The sequence below is a fragment of the Neolamprologus brichardi genome, chromosome 1, assembly GCF_056152115.1.
Source record: "Neolamprologus brichardi isolate AB-2024 chromosome 1, ASM5615211v1, whole genome shotgun sequence".
Taxonomy (NCBI): Eukaryota; Metazoa; Chordata; class Actinopteri; order Cichliformes; family Cichlidae; genus Neolamprologus; species Neolamprologus brichardi.
Window position 1 is genome coordinate 12214687 of NC_142104.1, and position 19047 is coordinate 12233733.

Sequence of the window (19047 nt, forward strand, 5' to 3'; positions counted from 1 at the left end):
ATTTGGAGGCGGATTCAGTGGAGGCTGTCTTGTCCTCACGTCACATTATACACACTCCATGATTTCATGAATCATCTGTCACCTGTTGGTCTAAAAAATCCCAATCTGTTGTACAATCATTTAATATTGTTTCTTAAAGCTTAAATCCAGGTGCCAGTATTACTTTTTTGCATCACATAGCCGAATCTGTACAACAATTTTTTATATGCACAAATTGAACTTCTGAATTAAAATAGATTTCTGCCACAGCACATTTCTATGCAATGACAGGAAAAAGACTCTTACTGTTAATGTTAAATTTTCTGGTTAAATATAGTATGAAATTAATGGAAAACTGGCTTCCCCTCCCCCTATCATCTCCCTTTGATTAAATTGGAGACACGGCGTGAGGAGCACCAGTTTCACAAGGACGGCATTAACAATTAGAGGCTTTGTAAAGCAGAAGCAGTCAACACTGTCAAAATTACCAGGTGGTGATAATTGCACTCGGAGACAGAAATAGTTTGCTTTAAGCTCGATGCTGTCACTGCAAGCAGCTGTGGGGAAAACAAGTCATAGGCAGACATCCTGGGCTGCCCTGCGTCGCCAGAAGCCCAATAAACTGACCACAGTGTTTGACACTGCTGTTCTACAGGCGGTTAAAGTCTTCACACTCCAGCACGCAAGTGGCATGATGAAGCCATGGCTGTTTACCCACTAGATCCTCTGCTTGCAGTCGCTAAAAAACTATCTCCTAAAATTGAATCCCCCCATCTAGGGTATTTATCAAGTGATATATGAATGATTTTGGTAAAAGATGATTGCATTTCTGGTGCATAAACAAGAAAGTTAAGACAATTCTAACCCCTTCATGAAGGGACTGAAGCCGGACAGCATGATAATGTAAGTACGATTCCAAGGAGAAATAGATGCCTGGTAATAATCGCTTCACTCTCTTTGAATATGTTAATAAAACGAATTCAAATATATGAGCATGAACATTCCTAAATATAGTATGTAGATCACACTTATTACTTCAAGACACATGGGTAGCTTTTGAAATAAAAAACTGAATTTGTCCCCATCACCAGGCTTGGGTGAAAACTGGCTTTTTTAATGGTTCCATTTTTACTTTACCAACTTTAACAACCAAATCACAATAAATGGAAGCAACAAGTTATTAAATTTGTGCTAAGAATCAGATGAAGCCTAACAAATCTGCTGCTGGAGAAATGAAGCAGATCAAATGGTAAATCTATTCAAGTTCTGTTCTGTTCATGATCTGCAGTGAATGAATCATTATGATTGTGGAAAGAACTAAATAAACTGCAGCATTATTGCCATGTTTGGCCAATACTTGGTTTAAGATCAAATACTTGCACTACAAGTGATATTCACACCAGCCTCAGCTGTATTTTCTTTAATATCACAGAACATTAACACGTAAAAGGAAATAACTAAAGCTACCAGCATAACATGAAAAAACAACAAAAAACAAAATTAACTGTTAGCAAAACTGCAGTAGCTTTCAATGCAAGCATGGTAAATCTCTCTTTTAGGGTTGGCTTGGTCAACATGGCTAAAGTTTCTTTCTTAGAGACAATAAAGTTTTATTACAACATTTATTCACACTGGGCTTTCTTCTTCAAACTGAAATAACTTTCAGCTATTTGGAAAAAGAAATTAAATCCAAAAATGTTTCATTAAAGCAACTACTCCTTAATATGTTTCTTTAAATAGGTATTTTTTAATGTAACTCCATCTGAGAATCCTTGTGCTGCCAACACTCAGCTGCTGGCTGACTTTGAGCTTGGAGTTATTTGCCAGGTTAAGCTCAAATAAAATATGCTGCAGCAACAGCCTACAGTAAAAATCAATACAAAAACAAGCATTCTCTTTGCTGCTAAAGGTGCATAAATTGCACTCCAGCCAGTGATGTATGACTACCTGTCACAAGGACATTTCCAAGGGACTGTTCATTATTTTTGTGGTAAACACATAATTTTTACCTGTAGGATTTAATGAGAAAAAAAGGGTATTTGATCATGAGTAAGTTTTTAGCCCAGCATGAGGAAATAACATGCAGAGAGAGCTGCAGACCAGAACAAACTTACAGAATATAATTACAGTCTAAGAAGACCTTATTCTTCACCCAAATAGACTGTTGGCTAGACAATTGCAGCAGCAGTTTGATAGTTCATTGTATTCAAACAGTAATTATGTCCCTAAAATACAGTATTTGCCTTTGAGAAAGAAACCCAACCCTGTCTTCATTTTCCTCCTCCAACTCATTTCCACCACTATAAACACAATTTGGGATTTCTATTTTTAAAAAATGCACACACACTATAGCCGACACTGGACTCTGTTTCAGTGTGTTGTTCAGTTTGTTTCATATTTTTATATATCAACATAAAATAAGAAGTAAATACATAAGGGTATTAGGCAATGCAAATTATGTCTTTGTCTATTCATAGCGGTGGTGTCTGTGTACAAGTTCAGTTTTGGGCAGACATGACTCAGTCATTTAGTGTATTTAGCAACCAGACAGCGAGTAAAGAAACATGGTTTTCCACTTAACAAGCCCCCGTTTTGCTATTCGCCTTAACAGAGAAATGTCATATTTTAGATGATTTCAGAGAAGTTACTGTAGCTTTTTGTTTCAAGAGTTTTACCTGATCTTATATGTTTTTGTATTATTATTTGATTGAAGCATTTTAGATATGGAATAATTAGCTTTGATATTTTTATAGTTTAAATGCTTCGTATAAAGTATGTAAATCTCCAAATATATTGTTTGTGACTTCTTTCCAAATTTACCTTAGTATAGTCTGCCACCTACTGGCATCTTTGCAGTCAGCTTTTTAGGAGTCACTCACCATCTCAGAAAACTCTAACCGATCTTTCATTCTACTAAATCAATATTTGTAAGCATCCTTTGCCAAATTTGGACTGCATCTTGTGATGTTTCATTACACAATACCATTAAGGAGCATCTCACTGGTTTCACATTCAGTGGGTAGGCTTGCATTTGGAAAGGAAAGTTTATAGTTTTACTTTGCCAAATGAAAAGAGTCACATAACAGGAAATAAAAGTGAGTACGAGGTAGCAAAATTATTCAACATGCGGTCACTTGGAATCAAATCAAATCTGATGCTAGAGAAATGAACCACAACAAATTTTAAACCTACCTCCTGTATGTATTAGATGATTTGAAAATTATGAAAATTATGGTGCCAGTCATATTCTTAAAACAAATACTACTGTAGGCAAATCCAGGGTGCAAAGAGTTGAAATGCAAGTTTTATAATATGTCTTCTGTCTCCTGCTGTTGATCAAAAGACCAATTAGGCCAATCAGGATTCATTAGGAGTCACTAGGATCATCATTTCATTGTGTGAAAAGTCAAAATCTATAAAAAAATAAACAAAAATATAACAAACATTTATGATCAGCGCTGCTTTATAGTTGGAGATGACTTGTAGCCTTTGTATCCATGATGAAAATATTTGTGTGCCATCATTTACTTTAGTATAGTCTGCCACCTACTGGCTTCTTCGCAGTAAGCTTTTTAAGGAGTCACCAACTTTCTAGGACAGAGGTCAGCATTCAATACTAACAAATGTTTTGGCCAAAAAGAAAAAAAGGAAATCTAGCTAAAGACAGTCACACATGTTTGGACAAAAGCATTCAGCCAAATCTTTCCATCTACCTCTGAATATTGGTGTTTTTGGTCACAGCCATGCAGTCTTCCTTTATAAATATTTGAGAAATTAAAGATGTAAAGTGTATAGAATGACACCATTGCACCAAGTTAGGTCATGGATTTTCAACTCTCTCAGATAATACACAATCAGCTCTAAGTGATATTACTGTAAAGTGGAAGGGCTGGTTCTAGACCCTTAATCTGGCAGAAAGGTCATTCAATATTTGTAAGCACCCTGTGCTAAATCTGGAGTGGTGTGCAAGAATCTTTGTAATATTTAGGTTCTCATTCATCATGTAATACCACCAGAGCGGCAGCTGACTGACTAAACCACTGATACAAGGCAGACTAAATTCTGATTACTGTCATCTCTTGGCATCCTGGTACCTTCTCTATATTTCTCCACCACCTCAAAGCGAACATCAGATCTGGAGTTTCATTCCTTCTTGGAATGAAGCCGTACTGCACACAGATTCTTAACTCTCCTCTTTACTTAGCTTTAATAGCTCTTTACCATAACCTAATGGTTTGACTGAATAACTTTATCCCTCAGTATATAATTATTTTTTTGGCTTGTATACTGAATTTCCTATTTTCCTAGTAAAATATAAACCACTGAAGGGCATGTCAAGACTTTTGCTGTGCTGTATTTACTGCATATACTTTGTACTGTACATACTCCTTTAACATGTCTGTTAAGGTTCTCAGTCATCCAGGTCATTGTGGTCAAAGGAGCTTGCAAAGAAAAGCGTCTGGACTTCTTTAAGTTACTTGAAGACGTTTCACCTCTCATCCGAGAGGCTTCTTCAGTTCTAAGGTCAAATGGTGGAGAGTCCCAGATATAAACCTGGTGGGAGTGACCATTTGACCTTAGAACTGAAGAAGACTCTCGGATGAGAGGTGAAACGTCTTCAAGTAACTTAAAGAAGTCCAGACGCTTTTCTTTGCAAGCTCCTTTGACTACTCCTTTAACAGTTTTTCCACCATTTAAATTTTAACACACCGATTTTGCAGTCCTTTGCTGCCTCTTTCCCAACCCTTTTTGGTAGCGTCATATTGACAAGCATACATTTGAAAGAAATAAAAAAGCGTCATAATTTGAACATTTTGTATACGGTTCATTGATGGTCTTTGTATTTTTTTTAACACGTGGACTACATGATTTGCAAAGTCCTTGCAAAATGCTAAAAAGTAAAAATAATAATAATAATTTAAAAAAGTCACCCCTTTGCAACTTCACCGTCGTGGCATGTTGACGACTAGACTTGACGCATGCGCGTGGCTAAACGGAATGTTCTGGTTCTCTTGCGGAAGTCTCGCGCATATTTGGCTCGCGACCAAACTGAAAAACAGCAACGGGAGCGTCGAGAAGGGAGTCAGCGGCCCTTTGGCTGAGCTCGTCTGGATTTTTGGGGGAAGAAGACTCGATCACTAAAATGACTAGTGAGTACCGACATTTATTACGCTCTGAGGGATTCATGTATTTGGTCGGATGCTTGTTTTCCGTGTTTGTTATTTTTGACCGATGGTTGTCGTTGATCGACTTGGGTTCCGTCTATTTCATGTAACATACATTATCCTATTTGACAGATTCTATAGAGGATTGTCGTTTTGGGCAATAACTTAAGGACGCGATTAATTTGGCTGTTTTATTTGGTTTAATTAAGGGCATAGACTTTTGCTAACATGTGTTACATAACGTCCCGTTGTACGTGTGTTGGCTTTGGGTCGCTTGTTGTCCGGGCGTTACTCTGAGCCCTGGCCTGTATGTGTGGACGCAATACAGAAACAAAATATGGGTGTTCTGGTCTAAACGCAGCTTCCGTGTTTTTACTAGTAATATATTTTTTTCAATCCTGCACATGAACTTGGAAAAACCATGATAGCAGCGGATTCTTTTGATGCCCTCTGTGCTGTTGCTCTGGTTAAGAAAATGCTCCGGAGCGCCTCTCTGCCACGTCGGCTGCTTTTGGGCGATGCACCATCTTCATATTTCATCGTGCAGATCATAGCATACTGTTTTTCTTTTAACTATTCGACTTGTAGACACACATATTTCATTTTTTTTCTTTTTTAAATTCAGCTTGTGTTTTACTTCTTTTTTGCTGGAAGCAACTTAAGTCAAGTGTCTCATTACAAGGCGCAGCTTTTTCATCTGATTTGTTGTTGTTTTTGTTTTTACCCTTTTTATTGACATGACAGGAGGAAACCAGCGTGAGCTTGCACGCCAGAAAAATGCTAAAAAGCATACTGAACAGACTAAAGGCAAGAGAAATGAGGATGGGCTATCTGCAGCTGCCCGGAAACAGAGGTAAGCCTGCACTCTGCAAGAGGTTAAAGAAGTGTAGGATGCACACAAACTAAACAAACCAAAGCATAGTTTTCTAAACAGCACAAGGTGACGGAAATGGTGCGCATGTTAAAGGTAAAATGTACTAACAATTAGAAGAATTCATTCGTTTGTTTTTTAATTATTTTATTTTATAGTTGTATTATAATTGTCTAATTAAAATGTGTACATTATTATATAATATTTATGAAAATACAAAAATTATAAATGTATATGTTACATATTTTATACATCATTATAATTATATATATAATAATATATATTCCAAGGTTTATTAATTCCATACCTAATTATTACGTTTTTAAATAATTCTTAATTTAAAAAAAAAATTAAGGGAAAAAAACCCTGTACACCATATTCAGGGGTGTCTGGCTTTTTCACTGGAACTTTTGTACATGTAAGCACTGGTTCTTGTATAGTAAAGGCAATGAATCAGTGTTGTCTTACCTAACAGAAGTTATTTATCCTATATTTCTGAACCGTTATTAACAACAACAACAACAACAACAACAACAATAATAATAATAATAATAATAATAATAATAAAAAAAACCAAACACACAAAACCATCTTATGCTTGAGTAAATTAAACCACACCAAAAATCCCCAAAACAAACAACAACAAAAACGTGTGTTGCAGTACTTTAGGCAAGGAATTTGTCTTTCAAACAGTTAGACATATATTACACATAATGTGACTGTTTGTGTGTGTGCGTGCACGTGCGTGTGTGTGTGTGCACGCACATTTCAGTCTCCTAATAAAGCTTGTCCTCTCTTGAAATGTCTCCTTTTTCTCCTCCAGGGATGCAGAGATAATGCAAGAGAAGCAAAAAAAGGCAAATGAAGCAGGGAAAGGAAAGACCAAGTGAAGAATGAAGTCTTGAGACGAATTCAGCTCGGTGTCTCAAGAACCTGTTCAGCATTCTACCTGATATTTATAAGAAAGGATCTTTTAATTTTTGTCTAAACTCAAGAATCCAGGATCTGACTTTCCTCTCTATGGCAAATGACATTGCTTGTTGGATTTGTTGCTTTACACGATGAAATTATGTCTGAGCAAGTTAGCGGTTGTGTCACTTTGGTGCTGCATGCAGGGGCGCATCAGTGGTGTAAGGAGCAGAATAATGATGAACAATTCTCAACACAAAGCATCTGTGTAACAGTTGTGTATTTTTGTACAAAGATGTCCCCTGCTGGTTTCAAATAAAGTGTATCTTTTTTTTTTGTTTGTTTCATACTTGTTTGACTTATTATCAGCATGTCAATATTAACAGTGAGTCTTTTACCAAAGGACCTTTGTAATGGTGCCACATGTAGGTATAGACTGAGGGACAAAGTGGGGTTATAAATGCAGCTACAAAAGGCCTCGCTCCAGATGTGTTTATAGCTGTTTACTTGTATACTAGAAGGGAGAAAACAGGTCTTGTAAGACAGTGTCTACAAGGCTTAAAATTGGCTTAAACCTGGATTGAGCAACAAGAGCAAAAGATTAAAGATATATGGAAACAGTCCAGTATGTGTGGTCATTTATGACCATAGCAACCGTATTTACTTGAATTGTGATATTTGTAATTGTAAAAGTGTATCCTGCCATTAATTATTCAGTCTACTAATACAACTTTTCATAGTTGGGGTAGGGTACTGGAGAGCTGTGTTGGGGTCATTTGTGACCTTGGAAATGTTTGGTTTTTAACATAAACCTTGGTTTTGTTTGAAATTTTATATTTCACTTTTGTAGTAAACCATGGTTAACAGAACCAGCATCAACACCAGAATCATAGTGAACTGAAAGTGGGTGTTTAGGGGAAAAGACACTGAAAAAATAAATAAATTGGATCCTGAAAGAAACATACTGTTCACCCATAAAACTAAAAGGTAAACAGGAAATGTTCTCTTCTCTCATTGTGGTTAAACAGGGTGTGTTTTTGTTACTAGGATACTATGTGATCCAAAGTTTTGTTACGTAATGCCTATTCTTAACATCTAAAAACCTTTCCCTGAGAAAAAACCCATAAAGCTAAACTGAAACAGAACATTTTCAAGCAAAAAAACTAAATGGAAAAGGGCAAATCCACTCAGGAAACTGAAACTAAACTCAAGTGTAGGTGTGAAGTATTGTACTCCATGTAGCATAGCTTAACGCAAAATTAGTGCGTTCCTATTGACTATGGTAAAACATTTCTTTCTCACTATTTTCAAAATGATATTCATAAAATATCTGACTCTTCTTGCGAAGCCACCAAAACGGTGCTCAGAACTGCACTACTGAGTGTTCAATAGGCATTTGTTCAAATAATAAACATATACATAAATAAATAAAAGAAAAATTGAGCTCCAGAAAGAAATAGCTAACTTTCTGAGGCCATCATCAGTTCCAGCGTGCAGTAAATAAAGACAATAAATGTAGTGAGATTAGGTGAAGGTGTGTCCCTCTCGATTACATTGAAGATCTGCATAATGAATTTTTATGTTCTATGTTGTGCTTGCAGTGGACAGGGGAGCCCTCTATGAACCTAAACAGGATAACCAAGGTCACTGAAGGTTTGTGTCCACAGTATGGAGCTTTTCTAGAGTTGGTCATACTTGCTGATGATCAGTTCATCAAATGCATCTGAATAGCAGCACCTGGCTATAGTTGCCCTATATATATATATATATATATATGTCATATACTGTCATCATTTAAATAATTTAAGAACCTGCTGAGCTTCAGATGATTTTTATGCACTGATGCATATAACTTTATAAATAAAAAGACAATTATTCAATAAGAATTCATTGAATTAATTACTCTCATAATCAAAACAAAGAACCCTCTCTCATAGTCTGTTTTGTCCTTGTGTCTCTGCATTCTGGTTTTCTCTCTTTTTGAGGCCGATGGTTCTGCTGGAGGTGTCTTCCTGTATAAAGGGAGTTCTTCTTCCATGCAACTGCTACTCATGGAGGATCACTGACAGCACTCGATATGGTCTTCTGCTGCTTTGGGCCATTGTTTTCCAGGTTCCATGTGTTGTGTGATCAGACATGCTCTTCTGCATATCTTGTTTGTAACGAGTGGTTATTTAAGCTGGCTATTTTACTCTGACATCCAGCATGAACATGGCATTTTCATCCAGAGGATTGCTGCTCACTGGATATGTTCTCTTTGTCAGACCATTCTTTGAGTAGAGATGGCTGTGTGGGGAAAATCACAGTGCCACATGCGTGTTCACATGCCATGAACAAGAACATGGTCTTTCATAGCTGCTTAAAGTTAATGAGAAATAACTGTTTTCCTTTTCTTCCTCCACTACTCATGCACTCTTTCTCCTCTGCCTCTCAGATTCTTTATATAGATTGTTAAAGTCATGCTGGCTGGGCTCTCTGACCTGGTGTGTATTAGTCAAATTAGTTACACAATTAGGCAATAAAGACAGATGAGTTGTTGTGCGTGTCACTGTACAACATGTTTTGATTTTAGTAAATTAGAGTGTGCTTAGAGCTTTATAGGAGTAAAGTGATCTGTAAGCCACGTCTAATGTGACGAAAGCTATTTAACTTATGACAGTGAGCATTTAGTTAAGAAGAGTTTGTGTTTTATCAGTTAGGGAAATAAATCATAATAGTACATAATTGGTTTCCACCTTATATAAGATACATAACTTGACGTCAGGGAGAAGAGACTTTGTGCTCTGCTTGTATACAAAGTGTATACTTTGCTTGTACAAACAAAGTGTATCGCCAGACAGCGAAGCACCGCAGTGGCATAGTTCCACCACTAGGTGGAAGCAAACTCCATTGTATTTTTGAAAACAATTATCCAGTAAAGGAAATCCAGACTCTTTTGGGATATATTTTATGTTGCGTTCTCATTGCTCGGTGCAGGGCTAAGAATCAGTTAAAAAAAATTAAGATATTTTAATTGCTTTACTGAAACATCTGCCTCTCTTGAATGCAGATAACCCGCTGGAGCACTGCTGCTGTATACTGGCCAAATCTAAGCACCAGAAAGTCCATATTGCTGATATTTGATTGCATGCAGCTCTGCCTATTTATAGTCAATAATCGGTGTGCCTACTTACTGAAATCCACCGACTTTCTCTCCTCGGTTCTCAGATTACAGGGCGTATAATTAAGTCACCACTTTAGCTTTTTTCCGTCTCCGATAGCAGGAGAGCAGCTGAAGAGCTGAATACTGATGAGGAGCAAATGCTAAATCAGCAGGTTGCTTAAATTCAAGAGATTTCAAACCTTATCCGCTCTCATCCACGGCGCTCTGCTTACAACTCGAAACAGATCTCAGAAAAATTCAAGCATAAGGCCCAACAGACTGACTGTGGGTTCTGGCAGGTTTTCTTAAAACAGACCATGAGAGGAGCTCAGAAGTAGTGAGAGAAGCAGAATGCAAAGAGAAGCAGAAGTCAGCTCCTCTAATTAAATTCATCTCTTTAGGCTCTCTCTGCTCAATTTATTGAGATATGGAAGCTTTGGGGAAAATGCATTGTTGTTGCAGGGCTCTTGCTGATAGGAGGGTACTTTATTTATGCTATTTACAACATTAAACTGCTCAGTGTCAAAGCACAAAAATGGGGAAGATGTACTGCAGCTGCTTAGATTTACATATGTTAAATATGGGCTCGAATTATCCAAAGAAAAGACAAGTGCGTTTCAACCAAATTTTAACTTTAATTATACATTTCACAATTTTAAAAATGACCCTCAGGTGCAGTGCAGGTGAAATTTAAAGAAAGAAAAGAAGCCCCAGATAAAAATAAATGGTATATCAGAAATGGTCTGAAGCTGGTCACTGTGCAGAATGCTTGTGGTAACTTATGTAGCTGAATCCCATCTCTACAATGTGTTTAAATGATTCAACAATGTTAAATTGTTATGAAGATTCAATAAATTTACATCAACAGCTTAACGTTCCCATTGAAACACAGAGTTTATATCTCAGAATGGCAGGAAAATGCAGTTTAGACTTAGATGGACTTGGAGGATTTAAGATATCTCCCATTCTTCAAGAACCATGTACAGCTCATAAGATCCAGTCCTGATATTTTTCACTCTCAGGAGTCAACAGTGTAAGGCTGTGGTTGTATGCAGGAGCTTAGCTGTGTGAATATTAGAGCACACACGCTTTTTTTATCACCTAGGTTGAAAAAATATTTTTTTGGAAAGGAAAACAGAAAATTCTACCAGTTTTGATCCCATTCCAGACTGCAAATGGACTAATTTTTAGAGAGCCTAATGGATACGTTGGCAAAAGCGATATTGGTCACTTCAGAAAGTATTTGGAGCCCTTTACTTTTTGTACTACATTTAATTTAACATAACTAAAGCTATTTTCCCCTATCGGTGTATATTCATGGATAATAGATAGTGACAAAGCAAAACAATGTTTTCAAGTATATTAAAATTGTGCTCATTTAATACCGATAAAGAAAAATAAAATCAGCGTCACTGCGCTGTATTACCACAATGTCACACAACTGGTAGTTAAAACTGTTGCCTCACGACAAGGAGATCCTGGGTTTGAATCCACCTGCCAGCTGGGGTCACCCTCCCGACGCCTGCTGGAATCCCTACACGTACTTCCTCCCATACTCCAAACATCCATATTAGGTTAACCGATGCTTCTAAATTGGCTGTAGGTGTGAATGTGAATCTGAATAGTTGTCTGGCTCTCTGTGTTGGCCCTCCAGCACACTGGCAACCTCCCCAGGGTATACCCTGCTTTTTGTCCTGTGACAGCTGGGACAGGCTACAACATATTTTTTGTCTGTGTACAAAATTCTGTTGGGTGTAATTCTGGGCTTTGGCCCACTGACACACTCCTGGACACTCAGTCCTGAAGTACATGCAGGGCTGTTTTGGTTGCTTCGGGTCACTGAAAGAAATGAAAGATGAATGCCCGATGTTTCCCCAGCTCACTGCACTTACATTTTCCTGTGTTTCACCTCATTCACTGTGAAGCTCTTTCATTGCATGATTCTCCCACCATACATGCGTCGCTGCATTAGTCAGGTGGGGAGGAATAATGGCCATTAATAGTGCTTTTAGATTTGCCCAAAGTATTTATTTTTCTATTCTGATAAAAATCTAAAATAAAACAGTTTTTGCTTATTCACACAGAGTCTTTTAAAATCAAGTTGACTGTCCTATCTTTTGATTTACATCAAGCTCCTGATTAATGAAGAAGACCCTTTTTCTCAGTTACTCATCTTGGGTGAATGCTGAGCTCTCTTCCAGCTCAAACTGGAGGCCTCTGTGCTTCCAGGGACACCCAGAAACCGTTTTATACCTTTGCCCCGATCCAAGTCTTGATTAGAGAGAATTTCTGGGACTTCATAACTTGATTTTTTTTCTTTGTCCTTCAGCAGGATGGAGGTGAAACGTCTTCAAGCAACTTAAAGAAGTCCAAGCGCTTTTCTTTCCAAGCTCTTTAAACTACCATGACCTGGATAACTGAGAACCTTCACAGACCCCAAGTTTTTTAATCATTGTGTCAGTTTAACTTTTATGATTTGTAATTTAGAAAAAAAAGCAACATGTTTTTAGTCCATTGTTATGGATGATTACATACAGATTAATGGGAGGAAAATGCCACTTTTATCAGTCGACCAATAGATAGTGGGGCGTCTTGTAATTTTATTTATTTTATCAATTGAAATTGAAATCCACAGCAATATAAAGTGGGCAAAAAGTAAACACTGGTGCACTCTTCCTGAAGTGACTATACGAGCAATGTCACGCTTGTCTGCTTACAGCAGTTCCACACAACCTTATGTTACTCTGACAACATGTGTATACAAGGTTCTCCATTAAGAAGAAGTGTGATTATCACATCATCATCATCATCATATAGCTGATAAATGTAGCCACAGGCAGGTACTCCTCCTGCTTCATTTTTTCAAGGGTGAAAGCAGCACCGTGTTTCATCAACCCTTTAAACAAGATACTGGTGTGCCCATTTATTTGGATCATGACTGCACGAGGAATGATGGATGTTATAAATTATGTATCTAGTTGATAGCAACAACGTGTACACAGCGCCTTATGTTATCACAGAAGCTGTCTCTTCAGAGTTATATTACTACAAATAATGACAGGGCAGGAGGAATATGTTATCTGTAAGCTCTCAGGCGCACCTCATCCTCCTACACTGTTAAGCTGCTGCTTCAGCTCGAGTAAATGAAATCAGACATGTCTGTAAATATTTAATCATTTTATATCGATCCAAAGACATGTCAATGCATAACACTGCACTGATATATTGTAGAGAGAAACTTTTCCAACGATGCTTCGTTCTTTTAATAGTTTTCTTGATGCGTATCCTAACTTTTACACACGACTACGTCTCATGATAGAGAATTGAAACCTGAGGCTAAAAGAGTATCTCTGAATTATAAAGTTTGCCAAGAAGCTGAAAAGTAAGCACAAAAATGTCTGCAGGTTGGCAATAAGGACTTTGTATCTGCATGAGGGGAAGTCTGTGGCCTCTTAAGATCCACCAGACCATTAGTGACCCATCTATTCTTATGCTTGGATAACGTCCACTCTTTATTTTGTAACTATTTTTCCTGTTTTTGACAATCCATGTGAAAATTCTTTTAAGAGAATAACTTTAAGATCAGAGTCAGGGTATTAGACTTCCTTTCAAATCTAACATCTCCTACTGTCTGAAACAAAACGCAATCCTAGCCTCAAATGGGTCACTGGTCATTTGGTGAATGCTAAGAAGGTAAACGTAGTGTCGACATTAAAAACATCATAATTCATATCTGAAAACAACATAATATCTGATGGATCCCAAACCCTTTTCATACAAATCTATTATGTGTAGTTAGAGATACGTTCATAGGTTTTTGCACAAGAGTATTTGTGTAATTTTGCCCCTGTATCCCATGTAAAGACCTCTGTACTGTTCTGTTGCCTTTGCAGTATACGTTGGGTGTTTATCCATTTGCACAGTGAAACACTGTCCAGTTGGTTTTCAGCATTTGGCTGAATCTGAGCAGAGAGTATAGACCTGGGCGCAGAATCCATCCTCAGCAGTCACACACTCAATAAGCATCAGTGGCCCGGTTCTGGTGCTGAGCTGGTGAGTGCATTCTTTCTTTGTAAGAATGCCGCCTGATGGGTTTAGTTGTGTTTTTCAGTTTATTTTAACTGACATGTCTTTGGTGTACAGAGGCAACATTTAAAAAAACTTCTGGACCTAACTGTGACTTCATAAATCGACTAACAAACTGTTAATATGAACCTGTGATTATCACTAAATCAGACAGTATTGAAAATGAAAAAGTATTAGCATGAAAGGTATGAATATTAATGGTTCAACATTATGTTAAATTCCAGTGCATGGAGACTCAAGAGAATGACTGCTTTTAGTTTATTATCTAACTAACAAATAAAACTGCAAATTCATGTTTTTATCCTTCTCGTTTGAAGCACATTCATAATCTGGACATGTTGCGTTAAGTTTCAAGTTTCAGTTTTCATGTCAGCTACACTAACTTTGTACAAGGTGGGCTAAAAGTCAACAATATTAATATTATAATGTGCTTTTTGAAGGGAGTTGAGTTGATGTATGACCTGGAAAGTTGAGTCGGGATTGATTTAAAAGATTTTCCAGTTTCCTTCATGGACTGTGAAAAGTAAATCTGCTTTTCAATTTCACTATCAGCGAAGCGTTGCCATGAAATGTGCAACGCAATCGCAGCTGAAATGCACGCTGACTGTAATTGTTTTCAAGGCTGCTGCAAACAAAAGGCACTTTTCACAGTGCGGTGATTTGCTAATAATGAATAGCAAATTACCATCTTTGCTCTTCATCAAATGCTTGGTGACAACAGATGAGGTGCTGGTGTTGAAAGTAAATGGGATCTGTCACAGGGCATCAAAAGAGAGACAACATGCAGAGAAGCAGTGGGAGAAACAGAAAAGAAAGGCTGACACAGGCGTGGGGAACAACAGTGAGAAAGAAAATGCCAGGACAGCGCAAAAAGCTTTTTATTTAATTATCTGTGAGTCATTCTAGGGATGGATTTGAGATGAGAGTCCTCTGCCTAGTCACAGTCAGATCTTTACCAATGTGACCATCAGAGCTTTTGCACACATGAAGTCTGTGAAGGGAAGAGGCCTATTATTCCCGCTAGCAGCTGATCTCTATCACAGCAGGGGTGTTGAGCTATCAGCAAGGTGAGATTTACTCACAGTGCACCACTGTGTCTGAGACTTTCCTGCAGAAGATTTTGTGCTCAATAATACTGGTTTTGTCTAAACAGATTACCTACACTGGGATGACCATAAGCATCCACTTTCACATTAGTGTAGTTACTTACTGGGTGACTTGAGTTGCTTTCTTTCGTTTTAGAGCCCATCTAGTGCAAACAACACATTTATTTATTTGTTGAGAGATTAATTTGAAATTGCTATAAAAACTAATGTCAAAGTTGTATATACAGCATCTGACGGAAAGCAGGAATAGTTCAGCTCTGGTTTTCTTTGGTACACAACTTAGAGAAGAAATATTTCTTAACGATAAAACATTTGCTTAGTTAAACACACGGACTTTCTGCACAGCTCTTTGCTCCATACAAATTTACCCAGTTAACTGCAAATGTGAGTTGGAAACAAGGCTGAATAGGCCTATTAAGGTAACAGCAGATTGTTCCAGTCACATTTGAAGAAAATCAGAAAATAAAAGCCCTCGCCAACATTTATTCTTACAACAAAACGGTGAATTATCAAGGTAAATAAATTAAGAGATATGCAGAGCAAAGCCCTTATCTGCCTTGGTTTGATGGAAGGTTTGTCACAGAGAAACGAACAATATCAAAACTGCAGAGGTTGTGCACTCTGCACAGCACAGCAGCACAACAGAGGAGCCACATTTACTCCCAGTTCATTTTCTGGACTCCTCTTTCTTTGCTTTTTTTCACTGAAATTTAGTCATTCCTCATTAACATTATAGAAATCTGCACATTGTATTAGTTTCAAATGAATAAAATCACCAGATCACTTCACAGACAACTTGATCACTGAGTGGAGTGTAGAGGACTCAAATGCAGGACAGGAAGACAGGCTATGTAAAACAAAACTAAGCTGTTTAAAGAACAAAATCTAAAAACCAAAACAAGAATCCAGACCAGAAACCTATAGGAAGCAAACAGACAGTACAGTGAAGCCCAGAGACAAACAATCTGACAAGGACAACTGGGGAGACAGGACTATTTATACAGACTGGGCTGATTAGGGAATGAGAAACAGAAGGAGAACAAAACACAGGTGAGGGTCAAGACAACCATGACAATTACAAAGGAGGAAGCAAAGCTGACATAATGTGTGAATACCTGAATACCTTCAAAGTAAAACAGGAAACAAATAAAAGACAACAAGAAAAATAAGAGTGGATATGTCAGGGGGAGAAACAGACCGCCAACTAATTACAGTAAAGCTCAAAACCCTGGATTACAAAACTGAAAATCCTGGATAAAGCAACCATAAGGTAACTTCAGGAATTACAATACACTCTCAATACACCAGAATCATAGAAGAATCAAAACAGGGATCCGAAGACGCCACAAACAAGCAAGCAAATATTAAAACATCAAACAGTAGAAAAACAGCAAAACCAAAACCCAAATTTAAACATTAATAAATAATATACACCAAAACCCCAAAATACCACAAAACAAAGAGAAATTCTTCTTTGTAGTTTTAAGAAAATAAAACTACTTTTTATAAAAATGTTAAAATTAGACATGCATTAATTTCTGATTTGGTAGATAAAGAACCCGCTAAAGTTTATTACTGGAATATGCACTAATGGGGTTAAATATAGACAAAACAAAACAACTTCCACCCTGAAACTTTGGAAAAATGTGATTAACATTATCATGTAAGGAAAAGAAAGAGAAAGAATATAAGTTGAGAAATAATTTGTGTGTTGAAGATAACTTATCTAAAGTTCAGAAGCAGGACTATACTATTTACCCTGTCCCCAGTGGGACATACAGCTGCATGTTTTCTCCACTTAATGCAGTCTTGGCCTTAAGCACTCTGCCTTCTCTATACTCTTCCAGGGGTTCTCCGGCCTGCCCCCCTTTCATTTTCCAACATGGGTCCATTTCAAGGCAGATTTATCTCACTGATAATTTAAGCTATCTTTGATGTTTCAAACATGGTTCACACATTTCACGGCACCGGCCGGATAGTGGTTATGGGTCCCGGATGAGCTTTCATCTGAAGCTGTCATAGTGCCAATAATCTGGTTGGAGTCCTCTGCTGGTACACTGGCTGTTGATGGTGTCCTTATTGCAGTCTCTAAAGATGATGGAGATGTAAGCATGTCAGGAGAGGGACCACATCCCCAAGTACCCCCCTATGAGTATAGGAGCAACCACCAATCCTCATGAAGACCTTCCACAGAATGCAGCTTTCGGTCGATCTCATTGCTTTGTTATTGATAAAGGTTTAAATTTCCATTTAATTTTTGCCAGTGAAATTAAGATGAACTGGTTCAGGGGTGAATCTTGTCATATGATCTATAGGTACCATTGTCTTTTTAAGTTTTCAGTAATGTTGGTACCACATACCATATTACCCCTGCCAAATCACAACCCTAAGCATTTTCTATTGCAGTTGTTCTCAATCTCTATGTTGCTGTAAAATCTTAAAAGTGGCATTCATACAGCTCTAGAAGTGCTCACAAGTTGTCATAGGAAGAGAATACAAGCCCAGTGTGCTGTGTTTCAGTGCATTTGTAAACATGAGCGATGAGTAATAACCCTGGTTTCGATATTCTCTGAATAAAATATGCTTCAGTGAGAATCTGGTATTTGAGGCCAGATGGCCAAAATTTACATTCAAAAACTGCACTCAGTCACTAATTTTAAGCACTTAACCACCGCCTGGAGACCAGCGGCAGGTCAGATAAAAGCTGTCATTACACAACAATGACAGATGATATATTTTTTCCTTTCTCTGAAGAGACATCTGCAATCTGGCCCTTTTATAAAGCAGTAAATTGTGAATCATCCAAACAACCTGGATGTTTGCAGATGTTTTGTGAAAATGATGGTGGGCGATACAGAGCACACATGTTGCAGGATCTGAATACTTATACTACTCACATTTCTCTAATTTCTGCCTCCTCTGTCCACCGTCTTCCTGTCTGTGACCCGATAATCAACCTCGGTACACTACGCTAAAGGATGTCTCAGTTTCTAAAAGCATCTGGAGGATAGAGGAGACAGCAGGAAGACCTATAATTGAGCGTTCACAGGTGTATCATTGAGGAACTGTATAGCATAGCATATTTAATAGCGTGACACATTACTACACCTTGTTATGTATTCATTAAAAGTGGCCCTTAATATGACAAGTGTCCCAAAATGGTTACAGCTGACATCATTACATGCAACTCTAGCTTGGTCATGATTAAAAAATGCGTCATACTGTTGTGTCAAACACCATATTTAACTGACATCACTTTAGAGTAAGGCTCAGAGGTTGGGATCTCTCATTTTGTTAAACTGGTGCTGCTTGATTCTCTTCTTCACCTCTCCTCTTCCTCTTTCAGACCAGTCTCTGTAAATCCTAGAGATGATTTTGTGGGAAAAGTTTGAGTAGATGAGCAGCTTTAAAGATACACAGCCAGCCCAGCTCATATCAAAAACCATACCATGTTCAAAGTCACTTAAATCACTCTTCTTCCCCATTCTTTGTTGCTCATCTTAACCACCTTGATGTGCCTAAATGCACCGACTTGCTGCCACACTCATTTATCTGCCCATTCTCATACACACACACACACACACACACCTTCATACATCAAGTTACTTTTTGCACAACCAGCTGTCTTTGTTGCACTTTTCTATTGCACTGTTGTGTCTGCATCGTTTTATTCTGTCTGGTGTTGCACTGTTTTTGTTTGGATTTGGGGTTGGTTTTTTTTTTGCAATTTTTGCACACTTGCATTTTATGTAGTCCTGTGTTGATTGTCTGTTATAGGTTACATGTTGT

At 37.7% G+C, this 19047-nt stretch overlaps 1 protein-coding gene across 2 annotated transcripts; it reads left to right on the forward strand.

Moving 5' to 3' along the window:
- The first annotated feature begins 4973 nt into the window (after window positions 1-4973).
- Window positions 4974-7262, forward strand: serf2b (small EDRK-rich factor 2b). 2 transcript variants are annotated; one of them, XM_006779845.3, is made up of 3 exons: window positions 4974-5129; window positions 5889-5997; window positions 6839-7262. In XM_006779845.3, the coding sequence occupies exons 1-3, from the start codon at window positions 5123-5125 to the stop codon at window positions 6903-6905; spliced, it is 183 nt and encodes a 60-aa protein (XP_006779908.1). In that variant the 5' UTR covers window positions 4974-5122; the 3' UTR covers window positions 6906-7262. The 2 variants fall into 2 exon arrangements, with proteins under 2 accessions (XP_006779908.1, XP_006779909.1); XM_006779846.2 differs by lacking the exon at window positions 4974-5129 and having other exon boundaries at window positions 5882-5997.
- Window positions 7263-19047: the final 11785 nt, after the last annotated feature.

Bases quoted from the DNA above. Each gene is read 5' to 3' on its own strand.
- serf2b (XM_006779845.3), top strand. The intron at 5,998-6,838 runs GTAAGCCTGCAC...TTTCTCCTCCAG, and splicing joins GCAGCTGCCCGGAAACAGAG to GGATGCAGAGATAATGCAAG.